This window comes from Cornus florida, unplaced genomic scaffold, assembly GCF_030987335.1.
Source record: "Cornus florida cultivar Cherokee Brave unplaced genomic scaffold, ASM3098733v1 CherokeeBrave_3.0.0_Hap2_Chr11, whole genome shotgun sequence".
NCBI classification, from domain to species: Eukaryota; Viridiplantae; Streptophyta; class Magnoliopsida; order Cornales; family Cornaceae; genus Cornus; species Cornus florida.
In genome coordinates, this window is record NW_026775581.1 from 54030842 (window position 1) to 54057080 (window position 26239).

General features: G+C 32.7%; 1 protein-coding gene across 1 annotated transcript; it reads right to left on the bottom strand.

Annotated features, from left to right (window-relative positions):
- Window positions 1-17085: 17085 nt before the first annotated feature.
- On the bottom strand, window positions 17086-22030 carry LOC132284955 (calnexin homolog). Its single transcript, XM_059787100.1, has 6 exons — window positions 21793-22030; window positions 21388-21457; window positions 18062-19191; window positions 17857-17928; window positions 17592-17705; window positions 17086-17475 (listed from the first exon to the last, which is right to left on the bottom strand). Exons 1-6 carry the CDS (start codon window positions 21886-21888, stop codon window positions 17335-17337), a joined length of 1623 nt encoding a protein of 540 aa, XP_059643083.1. The 5' UTR covers window positions 21889-22030; the 3' UTR covers window positions 17086-17334.
- Between the last annotated feature and the right edge of the window lie 4209 nt (window positions 22031-26239).

Genomic DNA, 26239 nt, shown 5'->3' on the forward strand with positions numbered 1-26239 from the left:
ATAGAATTGATTTCGATTTACATGATTGACTTGCTTGATACTGAGATATCGAGAATAACTTAAAAATGGCTGAAAATTGCACACTTGAGGTAGTCTTCTTTCGATACTTGTTCGAAATGTGTTTAATGCTTCTTAAATGAGAACGAGCCTTTGATGTTTATGGGTATCATTTCTAGAAATCCTTACAAGACTTCACTCGTCCTCTACGGGTAACCTAGGGGTTCAAAAGGCTTGTTGCATATGCTAAATGCAACTATGATCCCTACGAAAACGCCGTTATATTCTTATTGCTTTATTTGATTCTAGTTGTATAGTTGTTTCTTTTTATTTTCTTATTTGTGCATTGCTAAGTGACTATTAATATTTAAGTTTGGGGGTGTGATAAGTGCTGAAATATGCACATTTCAATCCTAATCTTGACTATAATAGAACTTTATTCTATCTTTATTTTCCCGTTTTAGTCTTATTTTGTGTTTTTCCCTTTTTCAGGTGCATAAGGTTGAAATGAGCTAACTCTGGTGTTTTAAAGCCTTGGGAAAATCAACCAAAGTCTTACTGAAAAGCTTGAGCAAAAAAGACGCTGAGTTGAAAATTTCCTACTTGTGATCGATCGAACCAAGACCCATGATCGATCTCATCAGATCGATCCAGCCAGAAACCTTGAAGGATCGAAGACTTTGTCATTATCCAAATAAATATCTTCCAACCAACAATAACATAAGTAAAACTAAATCCAAAGTCTGAAAGCATGAAATAGAATCCTACGTAGATAATCAGAAGAGTGATGAAGACAGGTCTTTACTTTGCACGAACAATTTCAACACTTGATGAACACCTGAAAAATATAGTGGGTCAGGCCCACGAACAAGTTCTACTATACTACATCCCAAACAGAGACCTGATAAAATATATACATCCTAGTCAAGTCATACAATAACTACATAGTCCGTATCTATATAAATACACGCTATATGATTTTCACTGAACTATAAGGTGGCCTTAACCGGATAATAGACAATATGCAAAACGCACACATAGTGGGCATGAGTACCATGATCTACCAGGACACATAACTATCCACTATATATAGCTATGCATCCTAGGAAATATACGCTCCCTAACCACTGATCCTGAGTACTCAAGCTCATATCATGGCGCGCGCGCACACACACACACATATAAATCCATCTCCTATCCATAATATAAAATAACTATCTGCCATAGTCTTTCAATGGCATGTCATCCACATGGTTTCGTAACCTAACACGAATAGATGTGACTTAACTTATTAGCTAGTTCATCTGATAATATGCCCCCATATCCTAACAATGGTGCATTAATCCAATACATAATCAAATAAGGGTTTCCAATCCACTCAATGATGCAATAAACATGACATAATCATATAGATATCCATTGCATTTATTTAAGCAATATAAACAATTTAAATAACATACAGTTAACTTACATAACAAATAATTAACCTACATCTCAATTAAATCATGTAAACCTTCAAAACATGATTAAAATCATTTACATATTCCATTTACTTGTTTAAAACAGTTTAATACAACATAATCATCCACTAATTAACTTTAAAGTTAATTAAATTATGTACTTAGCATATTAATGTGTATTATGTATTACAGTCCTTTATCGAGTTAATTAAAATTCTTTAAAATCATTAAAATAGACACGAACAAATCCTAGGCACAAAAAATCCCATGAAAAACACTACACTACACCAAACCAGTCGACGGGTTCAGGAACCGGTAGACGTCTCCTCTGTAAATGTCGACTGGTTCATGCAAATCGGTCGACATGAAACCTACAGACGTTGACCGGTTTGCACAAACCTGTTGACTGGTCTTCCAAACCTTGTTGACGTGTCCATGTGTCCCTTTGTCTTCTCTGGCTCCGGTGACCTTTGTTTGCTCCATTCTCATCCGTTAAGGGTCCTAAGGGTCAATACTATGTCCCAAACAATTCCAATTAATTATCTAAAACCTTTATGCGTAATTTGAACAATTTTAAACAAGAAATCATGCATCAATATTCAAAATCAAACAAACATATATACATAAACATACTTTCTGTCTTAGATCCGATTAAGCATGCAAAGAGGTTTATTAATTCCAATTAATTATATATCCTGTAGTTGTCTTAAGCATGTATAGAATACGTGATCAAAGGAGAAGATATAGAAGAAGACTTGCTTTAAGGTTTCGGATTGAAAACCTTGAAACTCTTCTTCTCTGGTCAAAACCTCAATGTCGACAACCTCTGGATGCCGTCCTCCTCCTCTGTAGGTCTGGTCCTAATGCCATGCATAACCCTAGCCTCTTCCTTCTTAGTTCGGCCTAACTTTCTTGGCCAAATCCCTCTCTTTCTCTCTATTTGTGTTTCCTCTCTTTTTCTCTTTGTTTTCTATTTTTCTCTGCCTCTAAATTATGCACATAAAAACTCCCCTTCTACAGACTTATGATATATATATAGGCTACCAATCTTACCCTAATCCTAGTTATAAACCAAGTTTGACTTAGAGGGAAAGAAAAGGAAAATAAATAATAACTATAGTAATTATAATAACCATAATTGTTATATACATATATACATATATATTTATTTAAACATTAATATGTGTGTGTGTGTGTGTGTGTATATATATATATAAATATAACTGACTACCCACTTATACTATTATTAATACTATTAATAATAATATTAGTAATAATAATAATAATAATAATAATAATAATCATACTATCCTTAGATACACACACACACACACACACACACACACACACACACACACACTAATACTAATGGGTAATTATCCAAACCCATCAAGACTCCTATACAATAGTCTATGCGACCTAATTGGTTTGTCCATTACCACTATCCAAATCCAAGTATTGGTAGCAATTTTATATTATTTGTTTATATATATGCAATAATTGTTATTCTTACACTATTTTGTTATTTTTCAATTGTATTTTAAATCAAATTAAAACCATTATAAAACTGCATATTTATTTGTTTAGATTTTTTTTTTATTTAAATTTTATTAACTCATCAAAAAGATAATTATTCTATTCTTTATCTCAACTGTGCTCATCTTTGGGTTCAACACCTCTTAGCAGTTAGCACATTTATAGAATTTCATATATTTTTTTGTTAATTTACTCAAACAAAATATTAATATTCAATCTTAAAATTAAAGCAAAAAAAAACATATTAATCCGGTGTATATAAATGATCTTAATTAACTACCCAGTTTCACATAAAGCACACTCACCCACTTATTTAAACACAATTTTGAATTAGATGTTAGACAAAGTCGAAACAGAAATTAAACAACTTTAAATTCACATAATTTAGAGTAAAAATAATCAATTCTATTAATCAATAAAATTTGATTAGTAAGATTGTTACCAACAGGCCAATGACCTAGCAGTACCAGGCTCCTACTTTTTAAAAGGAGGTTAGGGGTTCGAATCTTGATGGAGGTATGTGTGTGTGAGTAACAACTAATTAAGAAATAATAATAATAATAATAAGATTGTTGAAACAACAACTATGTATAAGCTTAAAATCCTTGAAAACAACAACTATTTGGCAACAAACTCGTTACAAACATTGAAAATAAATAAGTATATGTTTCTAATTATTGATATTGGCTACCAAAAATCGAACTCAATCCGAATTCATCTCAGCCTCAAACAAATATTTCAAAAAAAAACTAGACAACTCTTCTACAGTACTGAAAAAAACACAAAAGATGATATAATAGATATAAAATAAACTGATAATCAAAACAGTAGTAATAAAATAACTTTGAAACACTTACAGAAACTTTATTCTTTATTGAACTTCAAAATATAGTACACTGAGAAATATTACAAGAGAGAAAGAAAAGAAAACTGAAAGATGCATTGAGGGAAAACATTGCCCTCTATTTATACATAAAATTGGACTTGAAATTTTACATTTGAAATCCGCGTAGTGGCTGGATGGCGTGTGCTTGAAAAATAATGTAGTCAGGTGGTCCGTCACTAAGTTCTGTCTTCTTGTCTGGTAGGAATGATTAATCTCTGACAAGAAATAGTTCTGTAGAAACAAAGACTTTAGGGAAAGTACTTTGTTATCTTCTGTCGGCAGGATAAGAGAGAATCTCTACTTTTTGGGAGCTTTCATCTTTTCTTTCAAGTGGATGGTTAAAGAATCCCAATAATCTTCGGCAGAGGGGTCCTCATCCTAGATAAGATCTTCATTTGGATCTTGTGCTTCGCAAGCTAGACAGGAATACTGATTACCATCTTGGCTGGATACCGATACCATTGATATGTCATCCGGAACGGTGGACGTAGAGGAACCAAATGTATTGACAAATTTGGTCTTCATAAAATCCATGCATTTAACCATTAAATCGGTTTCAGTAATTAATGGTTGTTGCTTTGTGATCATATCTTTAATCATTTCAAAGGGATTAAAGATATCAGTGGCATTTAGAAACTGAGTTAAGGATAACTTTGGAATAGCATCCTGATACTCCACTGTCTTCTGTTTGATGAGGTTCAAGAGAGCTGTTAGAGACGGCTTTTGAGACATGCTAACCCACCATCTGTAATAAAAATCCTTTGCAAGATGGGTAGCTTATCAGAATTATAACTGCATTGGAAATCCCATCTCCAGATCCAAGGGATTCCAAATTCTGTAAAAAATAAGAGGGTGGATTTGCCCGTAGGAATATTATCCTGTCCTCGGAGCTGAGGATGGAACTGCTGCCATGGGAGGAATAAGTGCCTCACTTGTTCTGGTAAAATATCCAGATCTGGGCCAAATATAGCCCACCAAGGAATAGCCCAATATGGGATATCAATCTTAAAAGATTGAGGACATATCTTGAAGAACCAAGTGTGTTTATGTGTCGGATTCTGAAAAAAGAACAAATATGTCCATGCTGAGATATAATCCTAGTAATCATAATTATGCCCGAAAGCAAGTTTTCTGGATAAATTAGGATTTAATCCCCAGTCAGAAGGCTTATAAAGCTTTTTAAAGATAGCTTTACTATAAGTAAGAGGACTATATTTGGAATTCGGAAATTTCTTTGTGTGGATAAATTCCACAGAGGAAGTTTCAGTAAACATGGCTTCATAAACATATCTATGACGACCATCTGGTACTGCATATTACTGTATTCGGAAATATCTGGTTTTTACTTCCCAAGGATTTGGCATCCATTGTTCATCATGAGGATCCAGAACCAATACTGTTTGAAGATACCTTAAATTAGGTATCCATGGAGTTTCTGTAAGAAGAACCTCCTTCATTGTTTTCTTTTGTGAGCTTTCTCCTTGAGTAGGAGTTTGAAGCAAGTCAGAGAGATGCTCCAAAGCTGGATACTGATCATCAGTGAGTGGTATAACCACTTTGGCTTTTGCCTTGCCTTTGCCACGGCCTTTTGTGGTATTACCACGGCCCTGCCCATTATGGGGAGAATTCATGAACCCTGTAAAAATTCACGGGTTAGAAAATCAGGTAAAGAATTAGAACTGCCTTTAAAATATTCAATAGAAAAATCAAAAGCAGATAAATCAGCTTGCCAACCAGCAAATATTTGTTTAGAAACTAAATTTTTAACATCCTTTTCCAGTACTTGTTTAGCAGCACTACAATTAATGCGTAACAAGAATCTCTGATTAATTAAATCATCTTGGAATTTATAAATGCATTTTACTAAAGAAAGAATTTCCTTCTTAATAGTAGAATAATTTAATTGTGCATTTTTTCAAGCTCCTAAAGTGAAGCGAACAAGCTCATCTGTTCCTGTTTCTGGATTCTTTTGCTTAAGAATACCACCATATCCAATATTGGATGCATCTGTCTCAACAATTTTGAACCATGAAGAATTAGCTAAGGCTAAGCAAGGAATCTGTTTAGCACGAAGTTTAATCTTCTGGACGGCTCTCGTATGTTCTTCAGTCCAAGGGGAAGGTGACTTCCTGAGCCGTGTATATAAAATTGTTGTATCCTGTGCAAGATTCTTGTAATGGTTACGAATATAATTCAAACTACCAAGAAATCTTTGCAATTGAGTTTTGTCTTTTATTTTATCAGGGAATTTAGAGGCAAACTCAATACTTCTGTCAATGGGTTTGATTTTTCCTTCACAAATTTCATGACCAAGAAATCTTACTTGAGTGAGGAAAATTTTCAGTTTAGGAGCAGAAACTACTAAACCACTTCTGTAAATAACATCTTTAAAGATTTTCAAATGTTTATAATGTTGTTCTATTGATTTTGAAAATATTAAAATATCATCAATATAAATAATAGAAAATTCAGTATAAGGATTAAAAATGTCATTCAAAATATGTTGAAATTCTGAAGGGGCATTTTTTAACCTAAAGGGCATTACTGTCCATTCATACTGTCCAAAGGGTACACAAAAAGTAGTTTTATATCTGTCTTTTTCTGCAATCTGTACCTGGTAATATCCTAATTTAAGATCAAATTTAAAAAATATTATAGCAGATTGTAATCTATCTAATAGATTTTTAATGTTGGGAATTGGGTATCGAATACAGCTCAAAGCAAGGTTGAGTGGTCGATAATCAATAACCAGTCGAGGAACGCCTCGTTCTTTTTCAGAGTTTTTATTGACATAAAAAGCTCTGCAACTCCATGGGGAGTAACTTGCTGTAACTAGCTTTTTTTTCCATTAAAGAGCTAATTTCAGTTTTGCACAATTCCAAATAGTCAGCCTTCATATGGCTAGGACTAGCTTTGGAAGAGATCATAAGATCGGTAAATCCTTTTTCATAAGGCAAAGAAACAATATGCTTCTTTCTGTCCCAAAAAGCATTAGGAACATCACTGCAGATATCCTTTAGAAAACTTTGTCGTATTGACTTAATTTTCTGTTGCTCAGTGGGATGTACCAATCTTTGATTGATTGCTAAGGAAGAGACTTCCTTATGCAAATAGTTTAGTTGCTTTCCCTTAAAGATACTGCTATCTTTAAGAGCATTGATATGCTTATTCACGGGGTTGGTCAAAAATCCCAACATGATTGACTGACCCTATAAAGTGGAGCATATTCTATGGGAATCAATTTTCTCAATTGGCATAATCAAGGCTAAAAAGGGAGTGCCCAAAATAACCTCTTGCCCCATGTTTTTCATAAGTAAAAAGGTAGATGCTAGACAAATACCTTGTTTACAGATAAAAACGTGATTAAGCTTATACTTAATCTGCATCTTACCACCACTTGCACTGGTAAGACCTTGAGTGGTTTTCTCAAAATATTGAGTAGGGACCAATCCTTCTTGAATACAGTTCATGTCTGCACCACTATCAACCAAAGCAACAGCATTATTGATAGTATACTCCTGATTGATGACCAAATTAATGGAGATATACCATTTTTGATAAGTGACCTGATTCAAAAGATTAAGATATTCTTTATCTTTATCTTTAGGTACCTCAATCTGGGAAGAAGAAGATTCTGTTGTAGTATGATATGCCTTGTCTTTTAAAAGCTTAATTTCCAAATCCATATTGGTTTGATGGATCTTTAATTGGCGAATTTCAGCTTTTAAATTATTAATCTCCATCCTTAAATCCGGAAGATTAGCAGGACGAGAGTTCTGGCTTTGATGTTCTAACCTGTTTAGAACTTCTTTCATGCTATAATGATTCTCAGATCTTAGAAAGTCTGGGTTATCATTATCTTCTTGAGCTTGAGGAGGCTATGCAATAGCATAACCTATTTCAAAATCTTCATTTTAATCTGAACATCTTAAACTTGATCTATAAGATCCAACAAGGATTGTTGATGAGCAGTTAAAACATTCAAACTGAGCCCATTCATTTCAACAATAGTCTTGTAATAGTCATTCTTCTGATGACAAGAACATTCTGGATTACTATTTTTTTCTTCAGAGGAAGACGAAGATTGTAATTCCATGAGTTCTTCAGACTCAGAAGATTCATTTTCAGAAGAACTAGTATTAAGCAGTAATTTACTTAATTGGAGTTTTAACTCTTCACTGATTGGAAGACTGTTAAGTTTCTCCTTAGTTCTACGCTTATTGGCATAGTGGCCTATCCGTCCACATTTGAAACACTTAGCCTCTGTTTTGGGCTTTCCTTTACCCTTTGCTTTTGGATAGGTTTTCCTTTTGGGCGTAGTGTACTGCTTTGAATTATCAACCTTCTGTTGATATTTCTTTCTGGAATATTTCTTTTTATGAGGCTTATCAGCCTTATGTCTTTTCCTAACTTTAGGATAAGACAAAGGAGTCTGATAGGCAAACTGATCACAAAATTCACCGACCTCCTTTTTTTCCTGTTAATCTTTATTGTTTTAACTGAGATTGTAACTTCAGATCATTACAGAGAGCTAAACCTTCTTGGATTACGATGCTGACTAATCCACCATAGGTATAGTTCCTGTAAGGGATAGAGATTCCATTGTTCATATCCCTTAGCTTCTTTCTGATTCTTTCAGCAAAAAGGTAGGAAGACCATCCACAAATTTTGCTTTCCAGTGTTCATGATTGGCATCACGAAGCTGTAAAACCTTGGCTAAGAAGACATCTTTGTACCACCGGAAATGAGTTAAAGATGGACATCTTAGGTTCTGTAACAACTCTCTACTCCGTTCACTGTTAGTGCCTTCTGGGCCAACAAAATGTTGAATGATTGTGGTGATGAGAGTGTAGACCGCATCAGTAGTTGGGCCTTCTTGCTGAGTATTTTCATCTTTAACAATTTTGACAGTTGAAAATATTTCTGCCTTCTGAATATCAGTGAGAACATTATCCCACCATCTTTTAAGGATGCCTGTAAAACCAGCAACAATAAATTTGGCAATTGTTGGATCATTGTTGTGACTAAGTTTACAGACTTGACTGTACATTAACATTTGATGTACAACCTCATAACTCTAATAGTCAGATTTACCATCGATGTTCCATTCATAAATGGTTTTCCCATGAAAAGATTTCTGAGTATGAAAATAATCTTCTTCATACAAGATATCTTGAGGGGTTGGTCTAGGATAGTAATATCTACTCGGAGCAGGAGTTATATTGGAGTGGATATTTTTATCATAGACAATTCTGTTGAGATCAGGCATATGGGAAAAAAGCAGCCTGAAAATCCTCAATATAAGGAGAAAATTCATTTTCAGAAACAGTGTCAGATTCAGTATGGGACAAAGTTTGAATTTTAAGTCCCTGAATTTTCTGAGTAAGATGTTGAAGAAATTCTTCATTCTTTTTCTGATTAGATAACTTGAAACCTGAAACCTCAATAGCAGGTTGAACAAGAGCTTTTGATAAGGGAGCTTCTGGGGAAGGTTGGACAGAGATAGTCTTAGTATTAAGAATGTTTAATACCGTGTCTACACCTGTCTCAATTCTTCCCAATTGGGACCCTATCGTTTGCATACACACATTAGTATAATTGTTCTGTCGGTATACTTTGTAAATATCTTCTTTAACAACAGTACTAGCTTTGTCAATAAAAGATGGTTGTCTATAAGCCTTGGTTTCTATTTTGGCACTGGTATCCTCATCTGATTTTTTCAAAATTAAAGGTTCAGTTGGAGGATGGACTGAGTGTATAACTTTGTCAGTTTTGGTGGTCCATGTTTTTAGAAAATCATCCAAAATATTTAAATTCATAATGGAATGATGTGTCAGACAAAACCAAGAAACAGAAGGTATAACCATTTGTTTTTCTTGAAGATATTCATAAAACTGTGTTTTATAAAACTGCAATTTTTCTGTATCAAAAGTTTTAAAATACCAGTTTCTAAACTCTTGATATTTTTCCTGTTGAAATTCAGCATTAATGGCTTTTCGATCTGGCGTCAAATCCATTAAAACTAATATTCTTCTCTTTCATCACTTTTCTCTTCAGTTGGATCTTCAACACCCAATTCTGATGGTGTGGGAGTGTAGTTGATTCCAAATTCCCGATGTGATGGATTCTTCGGTGCTGGTTCATAAACAGCATGTGGAATCTTATTCTGTGATTGCTGGAGTCCTTTCAACTTGAGTCTATCCGCCTCTGTGAATTCATCTTTGTCTTTAGACATTCCTGAAACAGAGTTGCGAGAAGGGGGATAGGAAACCTTATAAGGAAATTTAATTCCTTCAGATGATGTAGATTTGGGTAGATCTAAAGATCTTCTGAAATTAAGAAGAACATCACCATCATTGTCCTGGATAACACAGTCCAAATTTCTATTAAGAATAGGTTTTGCAGGAACTGCATTAGGAATTGTCCAATGGTCAGGGAACGTTATTTCACTCCAAGGAATTATCCTTTTTGTGGCAATATTCGAAGTGAACATGTTTGTATCCCAAATCGCTGTTGCTCCTTTGGAGTCTTTGCGAATAACTTTCGGACAGTAGGTATCAAGTACCTTATAGTGGATGCGATAAATTACACTTATCACTTCCGATCCAGGTAAGAAATTATACCCATGAGTCTGTACACGAAGACTAGCTGCTTCATAGATATTTCTATCCGTCAAAGATAGATTCAGACTAGGATATACATCAAAGTAAACCGGTCCAAAACATAGACTGGTTCCAGTGCACCCATCAAAGAAAGGTGAAAATCCAAACACCTAGCATCCCTAAGTGTTGCCTGGATACAAGCATCCATACTAAGTAAATTAGGTTTTACAAAACGTATCTGTCCAATCTTTCAAAAAAAAAAAAAAACACGTATCTAACCACCGTTTGAACTTTTAGTGGTTCAAAAGACTCTTATAGACTTCGATAATTTTATGTACTTACATGTCATTCATAAAAAAAGTAATAATATAACAATAATATTTCTACTTTTATCGATTGTGGATGGTTTGAAAATTGACAAGAAAATATGCTTATTATACGCATGGTTTTCATTTTAGAATCTCTCTTCTTTGGGAGTACCCTTCATAATCTACCAATAATTCAGCAGACATAATATTATCTTCTTCTCAAAGTTTTCAATTCTCTTTTTTATTGTCCTTTGGTTGATGAGAAAATTGGAGGTTAGGCATGAATAGCATGGAAATATCTTTCTCTCTCCAATGGAAATAGACACTATTTGTATCAATTGATTAGAGAAATTATAAGAAGAGAAAAATTTTAGGGAGACATTTTGCAAAATATTAGTAGCATTATATAGATTCTGACTGGTTTGCATGAGATTTGGAATTTGGAATTTGAGAAAAACGTGCGTAATAAAAATATTTTCATTTTCCACTATAATTTGTTTTGTTTTGTTGAATAAGAAAGTATTGATTTACTACTTATGCATTTTTACCCGAAGTACGTTGAAGGACAAACATCTAACTCTCACACTAAAGTTTCTAACTCCCTGTGTGTACATGCATATGCATTTCAGTTTCCATTTTTATCCGAAAGAAGTACTGCATGCAAGAAAGTTACTCAGAAAATGCATATTCACAATGTCAAAATAAATAATGCAGTTCGAATTGTTTTTCTCATTTTATTTGTGCATCTATGTCCACCCACTCGGCAAGTTATACATAGAGTAAATCATTTACAATTTTACCTATCTTTTTCAGAGAGAACTCAATTTTAATATTTGTCAAATTTGTTATGTGATGTATGGGAGGAAACTAATGCTATTATGTTAGGATATCAAATTGTCCCAATTCTGTCAATGTACAGTTAAGAGTTTGTTAAATGATTAAATTACCCTATGATATACCACTTTTTTAAAAAAGCAAAAAATGATATTTTACAAATTGCAAAATTATCATAAGACACAAACCTGAATATTATAATTTAGTTCAAGTCAATTTATGAATATTACATTATGTATTAAATTATAATTTAGTTCATTTAATTTAAATAAAAAAATATTTTGTAGAATTCGCAATTTGGTAAATAAAAAACTAAATAAGTCATTAAAATATCATTATTTATTTTATATTTAAAAAAAATTTGAATCACTTTCATACTTCAAAAAATTGACTAATTACTACACAATTTAAATATAAAAATTGACAACAATTGGGATAGCTAATAATTTTTTTCAAATATGTTTAAATGGCAAACTAATAGATTTTGGATAACTACTAAATTTTGAATAAAATTCTAATTACAAAAGTTTAATTCTTATTTTGAAAAATGGTATATATAAAAAACAATTGATTCAAAACTCAATTGGAAGAATATTTTCAAAGTTAGATTTATTGTATTTCTAAAAAATAAATAAAATGAAAGGCCTCATTTATGTTTAAAAAGGAAATACATAATTTGTTGGCAATTTTTTTAAATAATCTTTTTAAACAATCTTTTAATGTCTTTAGTCATAAATTATTTAAAATTTTAATTCAAACATTAAAATTCAATCATTTTTAGTGGATGAGTAAACTGCGGCTTATATTATTTAACATGCTTAGGGGCATTTTTGGAATAACAAAAAAAGTGTAACATCACATGGTTGGCACATGTTTTTGGTGGGGTAATTTTGTCACTAATTTTTTTTTTGCCAATGCAAGTGAGCAACACGTGCTACTTTAACGTCCCAAACTAATAGAATTGGGACAATATGATAATTTTGTAATAGTGTTGGGATTTTTAGAAACAGATTAGAGTTTTATGATAAAAAATTAAAAATAATTTTATGATTTTGCCCTTAAAATTAAAATGTTTGATTTAAGTTCATCAGTTCTGTATATATATGTGTAGATTGAGAAAATTAAGAAAAGTCACAAAGCCTTTACTACTACAATTTTAAGACATACAGTTCTGTTATAAGGTTAATTGAATACCCTTTTAAAATATTTGAAAAAGAAAAATTGCATATTATTTTCATAAAAATTTATTTTAAGGGCAATAACCTCAAATTTCACTAACTTTATGTGACCATTAAGTGTATCTTGAAATTATTATTATTATTATTTTTTTAATTTATCTTGAATTTTTTCAATGGGACTTGAGTGTATAAAACAACTTTGAATTATGAAATTTTCTTGCATGGGTAACATATACAAGGTGGTGATACTCAATTTTTATTATAACTTGTAGGTTTTTTTTGGTGCAATTAACTTAAGGAAAAAGCTAACCTTAGGCCGTATAAGTAGGGCACTCATTCTGATGTTGATATGAATCAATAACAACATGACATATGTTAAAAAAAAATTAAAAAATCAAAATAAAATCATTCTGATCTTTTCACGGGTCATCCAAAAAAGAAGAGGATTTTCTCTCACGCGTGTGTGAGATCTGGTAGCGAGCTCTCCCTCTATTTAACTCATGATTCCTTCTCTCTCCCCACCAACAGACCTCCACCACCTCTACTGCTTGCCACCTCCTCCATTCCCAAATCATAATGTTTTACATCTAATCTTTAGAAATGATTCAAGCAACCAATTAATAAATATGCATAACTTTAGTGGCATTCAAAATTTTAAGATTTATCACTACCTGTTGCAATCTGAAGCCAAATTGATTTCCTTAAACTTCATTGATAATTGGAGTCTTAAATTGTGGTTAATTTACCATGTTTAGACTAATTGTTTAGGTTTTTGTGTAACGGATTGCAATATGAAGGGTTTGGAATAAAAAATATCAAACGTATGAAGGAAAAAAAATTCTTTCATGAATCGCAAAAAGATCAAAATAAATTTTATTAATTATTTTAAAAAGTTTTTGACACATGTCATATTTTTATTGATCCATGTCAGCATCAGAAAGACATTCCTACTTGTGCAGCCTGAGGCCAGCATTGTTCTTAACTTAATACCATGTGATTTTTATGTGTAACTTTTTGTTGTTTTTTAACCACATGCAATGCTTAACCTCCTACTTTATAAGGTGGAAGAGATATAATCTCACTCTGATTTACAAAAGGACAATATTTGTCTACTCACTGGTGAATAGAAAACTTATACTCACCACGTATATAGCGCAATACTAAATTGACAAGTGTATTTATATTTAAAATAATTAAACATAATTAATTTGATAGTTATCCGAGTTAAACTCAAATTATTCCTAAATTGACAAGTGTATTTATATTTAAAATAATTAAACATAATTAATTTGATAGTTATCCGAGTTAAACTCAAATTATTCCGAATCAAATTCTAATTCTCTCTCCTCTCTCTCATGTTAATCTTATCCGTTCTGTCCCTCTCCCTCTCCTTCTCCCTCTCCCTCTCTGATATTTTTAGAGAGAGAAACTCGTGTCTCCAAAATTTCAAAAGCATCCTTTTTACATAGATGGAACCACCACACCTTTACACACCTTCCCCAACTTAGATCTCTCAACCCTTACCAATTCAATCAGATCAACTGATTAGGGTATAATAGTAATATCAAGCACCATCAAACATAGAAAGACTGAATTGAAGAACATCCATTGTAACAACGAAAAAAAAATTGTCGATCAAATATATCACATCTGAAGGAAAAAAGTCAAAGACACTCCTCATATGGAGTCTTGATAAATTAGATGTTTCTCTAGAATACGAGGATGACTACTTCGCCAATGTTATGTATGAAGCTATTTCCGAGGCCTATATTACATGCATCATGTTACCATACAATTTGACAGACTTGTACGATACCTATCCATAGGATCTAGAGACGGACTTTAATATAGTTTAAAAACCATAGATAGGTCAGATTAGCAAAGAATTTGCCGAGAAAGCACGACGAAAAATTTTTATATCAATCAGTGCAATACACATGTACACCATACACGATCATATTCTTATATGTCCTCAAAATTAAAAATATATATATATATATATATATATATATATAAGAATATGTCCTCAAAATTAAAATATAAATATATATAAATATATAAGAATATGATCGTGTATATATATAATTTTTTTATTTCAATTTCTACAAGAAAAACCCTAAGCCTTAGCCATGGCTCGTATACTAATTCTCCGGAGACATGAGTTTCTCTCCCTAAAAATATGAGCGAGAGAGAGGGGGAGAGGGAGAGAACGGATAAGATTAGGCGTGAGAAAGAGGGAGAGGAGAGAGAAGAAAGAAGTGTGAGAAAGAGGGAGAGGAGAGAGAAGAAAGGGGGAGAGGAGAGGTGGGGAGAGAGAATTATAATTTGATTCGGATTAATTTGGGTTTAATCCGGATAGCTATCAAATTATTTATTTTTAATTATTTTAAATGTAAGTACACTTGTCAGTTTAGCATTGCGTTACATACGTGGTGAGTATAAGTTTCCTACCACCGGTGAGTAGACAAGTATTGTTTAATCAAATTATTTATTTTTAATCATTTTAAATGTAAGTACACTTGTCAGTATAATATTAGGCCATAGTGAGTATAAGTTTCTTATTCACAAGTGAGTAGGTAAGTATTGTCCTTTACAAACAAGTATTTTTCCTTTACAAAATACCACTAGTATTTATGTCAAGAAGGAAATGAACTGACCGCCTATTACCAGATACATATGAACACTGAAATGAGTCACTTTCTTTGCACATAAATTACCACTACCCATACATACAATCACATTGTTTTAATTTCTGAACTGTTCTAAATTCCAGTTGGCTCTGGTGATGCATGAGTGCATGTATTTACAGATTCTATCCTAGTAAAACTGAAAATTGTAGTTTAATTCTGATATTGTCCATCCTCGGCGGTGCGCGATCGAGCTTTTAAAATCAGAATGCCCAAAACCTTGAAGCTGCAAAACCATATAATACAACTGCAACAAGGACACCAAGCACAATGTTGAATAACTAGAAGTTAGCAAGCAACTCGCCTCGGACCTTGAATGACACGAGATCTGGTAAAATGCAAGGGGGCAAATTGTTGACTTACTTGCCTACTTTTATACCACAGAGGGGTATTGTGTTCACTTGGTGAAATGAATTTTTTTGCACTTTTGTCTATATATTAACGGGGAATGAAATAAAAATTCTAAGATTATCTGGCTTTAAAATAAGAATAATTAGTCAAAATTAATATTCAATAATTCAATCACAGATAAGGCATATAAATAATCAAACGTGTATATATATATATATATATATATATATATATATATATATATAAATTAATCAATATATTTAGATTAAAGTTTAATTTATCATCAGAATCAAAGCAAATATACCTGCAAAAAAAAAAAAAAAAAAAAAAAAAAGAAAAAAAAGAAAAAGAAAAGAAAATTGAAGCAAATGTAACAAAGGAAAATAATTACAAAATTTAATTATAGCTTTCTTCGTCTAAAAACAAAATGTAAATAGTTGACAAAGAAAAGGTTGAGAATTCGAATCCAATGTTGCGAACATTGCGTGTCCGTTTTAACTTCCAAGGAATTCATTTGCTCACACACACACACGCACAAAACACACACACACGCACAAAACTAAAAATTACTATCTATCCAACTTGTGATTGAACTAGTGATACATAAACATCAGTCACTTTATGGATCTATATTATACATATAACCGACACATAATGGTGATGATAAATTTTGTAATTTTTACTACTGTTTTATACAAAATTATTACAAGATCAATAATCATCCTAAGAAGAATTAAAGAGAGAGAATTTTAGCTTTTGCATAAGTATAAATCCAAGTAGCTTTTGCACAAGCAAATGTACAAAATAAAAGTTCTTTTAAGTTGTTTAACAATAATTAAAATGACATTTATATTGAACCAGCAAAGTGACCTAATTAGATTTATAGAAGACTAGAGCCCATCTGGTTAGATTCCCCAATCTCTAAAATAAATAATAAATAAATTATGTTATATAGAATGAAAATATAAACCGATTAAACCACCTGAATTCCATTTATTAGTAGTTCATTTTTAACATTTTTAATGCATTTGACTTATTTAGTTGGAGAGTATTTTTCTCTCCATAAATTCAATGATTGTTACATGTAATAAAAATCGATCGACAAGTTTATCTTTTTCCAATGATTAATCAGATTAACAAAAACACAAGGCTAGTCTCTGTGGTAAAGGGCCAAACATCGTTGTGTCCTTGCCATTAAGCATAGAGAGCAACGCTTTATAGAAGCAAAAGATTTTCAACAATCATGAACTCCGAAATCTCAATTTATCTCTCTTGATAAAGGAAAATAATTCGTGGTTCAGAACCAGATTAAAAATCTCATATACATTCTCATACGTTAAATTGTTTCCAATGCGGAAAAAAATATATATAAAAAAAAAATTGCATACTACGTAGCTCAGTTGAAAATTTCAGCACGGAAAGCAACCATGCTCTGAATCTACCAAAAGTGAAACTAACAACCACTAGCCCCTCTCGGTTCCTCTCTCTTCTTTACCTAATTCTCGCGCCTGGAGTTCCTCTTACGAGGAGCAGCTGTAGTGTCGTCCTTGTTTTTCTGCTCTTCCTTCTTTTCGCCACTTCCTTGATTGTTGGAAGCCTCAGCTCCTGTGTTTTTTGTCTGGGCGCTGACATTTGCCTACACACAGGAGATTGACCATGTAATAACCCTAAATTTAAATAACTGCACATCCTCCTCCACAAGTTTTCAAAGAAGGAAAAACAGCGCAAGTTAAAGAGGGTACTAAAACTTACTGGCTTCTTCCCACCAAAAATGATCTTCCCGAGAACTGTGAAGATAACCACTATGATGGAGACTACGATGCCAATTGTAAGGTTTGGTTGTTTCTCTGCCTGTTCAATGATATCCTGCAAGACAAAAGTCATAGTGGGAGGATATAAGCAAGCACCTATGAAGTCCTATGTAAAGATCATGACATCAAAATAGCCTTTTTTATTTTTTTTTATTTTTAAAACATAAAAGGGACTGATAAGAATAAGTTTGAAAGAGAGAACTCACCAAAATTTTAAGCTTGTGTGCACTAAGAAAAGGGACGTCTGCAATCTTGTAGAGGACATCAGATACTGCCTTCTACAATAATTAACCAAAAGGCATAGGTTATAGAATAACAATAATAAAACATCAGCCGAAGAGAGGGAAAATATATATATATATATATATATATGTATGTATGTATATATATATATATATGTATGTATATTACCTGGAAGTTTTTGAGACCATCGGAACCACCTGCACCTGCTCCTTCAGCTTTTAGTTTCTCCTCCTCAACTGTGAATTTCGGTTTCCATGTGGTCTCCCTGTAAGATTTCGCTACTTTTTCGTTACTAGCTATTAAGATGTTATCAAACAGTATGCCATCCTGCATTGTCCAAATCTCAATGCCAATAGCAGCAATAGGCTCAAAGTCAGGTCTGTCAAGTTCAAAGTGGTTGGGGTTTGGAATTTGCTGTGGCCTCCAAACACCCTTGTAATCAGGGTTGTCAATAAGTGGGGCATGCCATTTCCCCTTGTAATCGGGATTCTTCTTCATTGGCCTCTTCCACTCACCGCAGCCAGGGGCAGTCTCGCATTTTGGGTTATCAATTTTTGGTGCTTCCCACTCACCATCCTCCTCGTCATCCCAATCTTCTGGTTTTGTAGCATCAGGATCATCAATCTCTCCAGGCTCATCATCTAACCATCCCTCAGGTTTTACAGCTTCCTCATCTTCAATTTCAATGGGTGCATCCTCATCCCAGTCATCTGGTTTTACTGCATCTGGATCCTGGATTTTCTCCCTCTCATCCCAGTCCTCAGGCCTGTTATCGTCTGGATCAGGAATCGTCTTGTCAGGAATAAGTGCTGGCTCGAAATCGCTGGAATCAAGGAAATTAGCCTTCCTCCTCTCGTCCCCATCAATCAGGATTTTCAACTCATTAGCAGGTCCCAGAATAGCAGTATAAACATGGGTTACTTTGTCCAATGGCACAGAGGGTGGGAACTTGAGATTGTGTTCAACGTATTCCCCACTCTTGGGATTCCTATGCTTGAGAATAAAGTGAACCCTGTCTGTGGCCCCACATTTATCAGGTCCAAACATTATAGAGTAGGGGGACTCATTGCTGAACTCCTTGGATGACCACCCAGCTTCCTGAGGTCGCAGATATTTCAGATAAGCACCACCACATTCAAGTCCATTTTGAAAACGAGTTTCAAACTGAAGGACAGTAGTTCCATCCTTGAGATTCACAGGCTCATCAAGCTCTTTCACAATTGCATATTTCCTGGCATTCTCGCTCACAAGAAGCCCATAGTCATCATGTCCCTCACTCTTCTCATGTTCCCATACACCTATAATAATAATAAAAAAATAAAAAATAAAAAATAGAAAGATAAGTAAATTAGCCACTTAACAAATTTATTGCTGAAACATGAAAGCGTTTGCAAAACAGCCATTTATGTCTATGGACTTCCACGGCATATTGTCATCCTCAACTCAGTTTATTTTTTTCTACAATTAAATGTCACAGAAAGATATAGTCTGTGGCTGCATTTTTAACATTTGATGACAAAGATCATAAATCATTTTCTACTTCACAAAAAGGAAAATTCTAATCTATTGTACTTCCATGAGAAGGATGGATGGATTGGTCACTTAAAGTTGTGATTTGTATCACACACAGATTTACTTGGATACAATAAGTATATTAATCCTCAATCCATGTATTGCAAAAACAAAACTTGGTTCAAATGAACCCACAATTATAATGCATCAAAGTTCAACCAAATCATACAAATATATATGTGTGTGTGTGTGTGTGTGTGTGTGAATTGCAAATAACCACCCGATCTATTAGCTAGTTGCAAATAAGTCATCATTGTTGCAAATAACCCCATAAACGACGAAAAAAATGGCTGATAAGACAACTTCAGTAAACCATTAGTAATAATGTAACATGTAAAATAACTATTTTACCATATGGAAAAAGAAATAAAGAAAAGGGTAAAGTGCAGAAAAAATGACTTGAACTATTAGCATTTTGTGAATAACCCCCCAAACTATCTGAAATATGCAAATTAGTCCAAGTGAGACTACTATTACTAAGAATGAAAAATTATTATTTTGCTCAATCTTTGTTTAAATAAAAGGGTAAAAATTCAAAAAGTCAACGTTTTACAAATAACCCTTGACATTAATCTTCCAAACTATGCAAATTATAACGTAGAATTAAGTTCCTATTACTTGCAATCTAAAATTACTAATTTGTACATTCTTTTATTTAAATAAAAAATTATTTTTGTGAAATGTCAAAAGATTTATATGTTGGACAAATAGTATTAAAGCACATTCATATTCCATATTAAAGGCGCAAATGTTGTCAAAGGCACACCTGCACACAACAAGCGCAAGCGTTGCGCTTGCATGAGCCAGCTTAGGTGCGCCTTTAACAACACTGTTGACACCAGGTCATTTATGTAGTATTTTTAATACCTTAAGGGGCTATTTGTCAAAGAATAGGTTAGAGAGGTTTTCTACAATAAGAGTTAATAGTTGAAGAGTTGTTTTTTTTTTTTTTTTTTTTTTTTTTTTTTTTTTTTTTTTTTTTTTTACCTATATATATAAAGAAGGAAAAGAGCCAAACACTAGAAAAGAAAAAAAATCTTGGATCCTTCCTAAATGTGTTGACAAACAGCAATTAAAATAATTATTATATGGAAACCACATTCAAAGGCATTTTATATCCTAGCCATCCATTTCAGAAATCTAAATTGAACCAAAAAGTCTTATTTGAGGAAAGGTTCAGATCATAAAGGTCTCACAAATTCAGAACTTCAAAATTATCTTCATAATTTCCACTGAACCCAATATGCATGTTAAAAAGAAAAAAAAAAATTGTGATTCCACCTAAACTGCAAACAATTCCAAACATTGAAACAACACCCCTTTCCTTTTTTTTTCCTTTACTTCAACAATAATGGAAATGCCATACAATCAGAAATGGTAAGAACACAACTTACAGTCAAAATACATATGACTCAACTGAGTACCATCAATAGAAAAAAAGTATATTTTGATAACTCCAGAGCTACCTCAACACTCTGCTACTCACAATCAAGTTAAACCGTTAAAGGTTCATATTTAGAGAAGTTATGCATAAGTGATAAGTCACATTACTATTGTTAGAACTTAATTTCTGAAAGCAGTTGAAAAACTCTTCAAATTATATATAAAAAAATATATGCCTAATGCCTGCATCCACATATAATTACATCACCACCTTTGACACTCATTTCCTTCAGACAATAAAAAAAGATTTCTTTCTATTCAAATGCATCACAGTTTCCAACTAAAAAGCAAAAGAATAGCATAATGTTCTCTTCAATTCAATCTATAATGAAACACGTCATCTATACATGTAAATAACAGCAAATGTATACAAAGAGAACAACTCATAGCTCAATCAGCATATTGCTATAAACAAATCAAGAAGAAAAAATAAAAAAATCTAATGAAATAATAACAATACTAATTATAAAAAAAAATACCTTTATATTCGTCTTTCTCGGACACAATCCATCGATCCTTGAAATGTTCATCAAATGACTCGTAAAATATCTACAACATTAAAAACTACTTTCAGAACAATAAAGAGGTCAATTTATCTGTGTCTATATATATATATATAACGCATACATTTAAATACATTTAAACAATTACACACAGAGACATATATAAATATATATTATAGTGACTCGTACAAAATCTACAACATTAAAAAACAATCAGCCAATACAGAAAAAAAAAAAAAAAAAAAAAATATATATATATATATATATATATATATATATATATATATATATATATAAAATTATACGCAAACAAACACACACAGAGACATATACATATATGTGTGTGTATTTATGTGTATATATAGAAATGAGCTCTCTCACCACATCAGAAGAAGCGCATTGCTGAGAAACAAAGCAACCGATCAAAAGTAGCAAAACAAATTGCAGGTGAATCTTCCTCCGTTTACCTTCTTCCATCGCTAAAAGAGACTCAACAATTCCCAAATTGTTACCAAAAAATTACAATATCTGAGACATGTAATTGTGAAACCCTAACTCTAGACTGATCGATCTGTTAAAAAGAAAGTTACCAGAGATTCAAATTTCGGATCTCTGTGACTCAGTCTACACTAGAGAGAGAATAATATGATATGCGTGCGCGTATTATATATTGTTTTGGATAAGTTGTTCCAACGTCTGATATTGCGTGCCACGTGGATTCAACCATTTATATTTCGCCACGTCAGCGATCCCAATAAGTCCATACTTTACCGTGGAACTTTGTTCCATGGATCTAGCTTCTTCAATGGCTTAGATTGATCCGTGGTAGGTTGACCATAAGATTTTGACTAGTTCTTTTAATTAGCATTTTGTTCTTTATTTTTTATAATAATATATATATATATATATATATATATATATATATATATATTTTGTTAAATAAATCTGGTTCAAAAATCCGATATAATTGCTTAAAAATAATGGATTTTTTTTTTTTTTTTTTTTGAAAGGTATCATTATTATCATCTTTGTCTTAAATTTTGTCACCCAAAATTTAATTACATTTAATTAGCATGCTTTTTGTTATTTCCTCGTTGATGGGTCATTTGAAGTTATGTTTAATTCATTTCATGTATTAGTTAATTAATAAAAATAATTGTGTGAATGTTTTCAATGAAATTCCAAAGCTCAACCTTCAAATTGAGTGAAAATTTTGTTCATATTAGACTAATTTCTTTATATCTTGAAATTTAACGTTTTAAACAAATAGGTACCACGAATGATACAATTGATCGTGTTTGCGTTTGGAACGAATCTCACTTGTATAATTTATGTCAAAGCTACATACATGGTGATGTGTTATTATAAACACATGAGAAAATAAAAATATAAGAAAATATATGAGAATAAATTTAATAAAAAACTTATTCCACATGCACATAATCCTACCTTATGCAACAAAAGAGCTCCTTTAAATATTTATTTGTTTTACACTCGACACATTTTAAAATAATAATAATGATGGAGACCAAGCTAAATATTGAACTTAGTACTGCTTGGACTCAAAAATCTATCCACTAGTGGAAGAGCCGACGTGCCAGGAATTCAGAAAAATCCAAATAAAAATTCAAACGTACTATATTTTAGATGATAATTTGAGAGGATTAAACAATTGAAAGAAAGTTTGGAATGACCACTTTCAGGTTTGCCTTTGGAATAAAGGACTTCAAGAAATTTTAAATGATTGGAAAGAAAATGAATTGAAGTGCAAGACTAAGAATGTAAAGTATTAATGAAAGTGCAGAACTTGGAAAAGTAACTTGTATTAATGTAAAATATTGAAATACATTGCTGAAATGTAAAGATAAATAAAGTGTATGCCTTTGAATTCGGAATCATTTAACTCAATTTGTTGACTATTCATGAATTAAAAAGTTATTTATTTTATTTTATTTTAAATTAGCAATCATAATATTATAATTAAAGTCATGACATTTTATTATATTTACTTGAGCTATAGTTGGGGGAAAAAAAAAGATAATGACAAATATCCATGACTTTGAAAGAAAGAAAAAAATGCAAACCATCTTCTTCTTCTTCTTCTTCTTTATTTATTTATTTATTTTTTTTTTATCGGATAAGAATCAAAAAGATAAGAAGATGGCAAATACATTTAAACGGAAAGAGAAGAAGACTGGATTCAAATGATCAAAATGCTAACCATCTGTATTAGCCAAAAACGAAAGTTAAAAAAATGGCAAGGAGGTAAGAGAAAAAAAAATGTTACGAGTAAATTTGGGTTGATAAAGAGGTTAAAGCAATTAGTCATTCATGAAGATAGTAAAAATATATATATCAAAAATCACCAAAGTCTCTTCCTGTTTTTAGAAGTTAAGGACAATCTCCAGGGAATCATTGTTAAATGACCACTTTGGTAGGAAAATGATTTTTGATATCGAAAAGGCCAAAAATGACCACTTACCTAAAAGTGGAGCTTTGAGGCATGAAAAGTGATAAAAAAAAACCACTTTGACACGAAAATGGCTAAAATGACCACTTGCTTAAAAATGGGGTTTTGAGAAGAATTATGGCTAGTACGCTAATTACGTGATAACATGCTTAAATGGGACTATCTTGCATGTACATTGAAGTTCAATGCTATATGGTTTGCTTGCTAATGTGAATCCTTTGAAGATTTGTATGTAAAAGCATGTCTATTATTCTAATTGCGATTGTGTATTGATGATGGAATATATGGTTGTTCCAAGTCGTTATATGTTATCCTCATGACATTTTACATGACATGGTGTGAATGAGTAGAGCAGTGTGTGGGAAGTCGTGGGTGGAAATGAGCTTGCAAGGTTGTGGAGTAAATGTTTTTCTTAAAATGGTATTGGGAATGTATCCCTTTAACGGCGGTGCTAATTGGTTGTAAGGACGGAAGAAGGTATCCGAAGTTCGGTTAATTAATATCTTTTTGGCGTGGGTGCCTTGGAGTCGGTTGTGTGTGTGTTCTGTGGACGCATAATGTATGGCATTCATTTGATATTTGGAGCTTGTTTGTGTGCTTAATGGTTGATTGGTGAATTAAAATCCCTTGTATAATCCCCCTTCATATTTCTATGCTCTTACGTGTTATATGCCATGCTTACTCGACTTGAGAAAATGCCATTTAGGCATCCTCTATTGAGTGGTGGTGCTCATTCCTTAAACATTTTTAGGTCATGACAAAGAGGTGATCAAGTACGGACCTTCACATGTATAAGTTAGGGTTGACGAGAGCTTCATTTGTTGTCCTTGTAACCGACGCTTAATATATGTATTTCTTTTGTAAAATGATGTAATTGTGACCGTAAAAGTCTATATGTGTACTTGTATTCTTTTGGATCACTTTTAATGTATTATGAAGTATGTAAATGAATTTGACTAAATGTAATGATTTAAAGTCATAAGTTGATGCATTGAAATTATATCTCGTATTTATGCATGCTTGTTAGTTGGGACAGGGGTAAGGAGGTCAAAAATGACCCAACGGGTGTTTGGGATCACAAACGGGAAAAAAAGGGCGGAAAGCTTATTTTTGGGCTTGTTCGAGCGTTCTCTGCTCTGCTGCGAGCACTCAACGTGCGCCCTGGGGTGCCCATGACACACCCTGAGCGCTCCTAGGATGCCCACCGAGCGCTCTTAGGGTGTCCACTGAGTGCTCGGGGCGTGCGCTGGGATGCTCATGGCACCCTCCGAGGGCTCTGAGGACATCAACGGAGTGCTCCGTATTAGAATTTAGGTACTTTTTTTTGAAGGTTTTTTGTTGGCCCCGAACTTCATCGTATGGGTCCCACAGGGTATTTAAGAGGTTTAGATCATTACGGCCCCGTTAGAATGCTCAAGAAATGGCCCGGAATGAAAAATAGGTGACCACAAACCAAGTTTTTTTTTTTTTTTTTTTTCATTTACAAATGAATCTAAGTGACTAGATATGACCTAGATGGCAGTTATAAGGTCTCCAATGTGTTGCATGGTCCAAAAAGTCCAAATTACTCTTGGAACCCTAATTGGACCAATTTAAAGACGGAGTTAATTCTTTCACCATAAATGAATCAATTTGATTAGTAATGACTATTATGACCCTTAGTACATTGTATTGGTCAAAATGACCATTTTACCCCTGGATGTTCCCGAGTCGGGTAAGGACCCAGTTAGTGATTCGGACCCCCGGGTTCAGGTCGTTACACTCCCCTTAGTTTGCAAAGAAAAAAAAAAAAAAATTTTCATATTTTTTAAAATACAAAAAGATTCATTAAGGAGTTGATAAATATGATATTATCTATTTAATTAGTGTACCACTACCTAATGTATATATATCCATTCATTTTTATCTAATGTTTTCATTTAGATATTGAATTTGAAAAGGCACCCCAAGTGACATTTTCAATTAGTTATTTAAGATTTTTGTTTTATCCTTTTCTTCCTTTCTCCTTAACTACAAACCATGTTTTATTTTGTTCATAGAATTATTTATTATGTGGATATTATAAGATGAGGAAATTTGATATAGAAGCTGAATAGGCTGATTATGGATAAGATAAGATAAGGTAAGGTGATTAATATAGTTAGCGTTACAAATTCAAAAAGTAGTTTTGATATAATAAGGTGAAATTGTGATTCTCGGCAAAGGGTCTCCTCAGAAATTGCAACAAACTCCACGCTCGGCAAATTATAAAAGGAGGCGACCCACCAATCAATGAGGTACGAGCAATATTGAACTCCACTTCATTAATTGCTTACTTTATTTCTTCAGTAAACTGACTTAGCCATCGGAGGTTGTTTA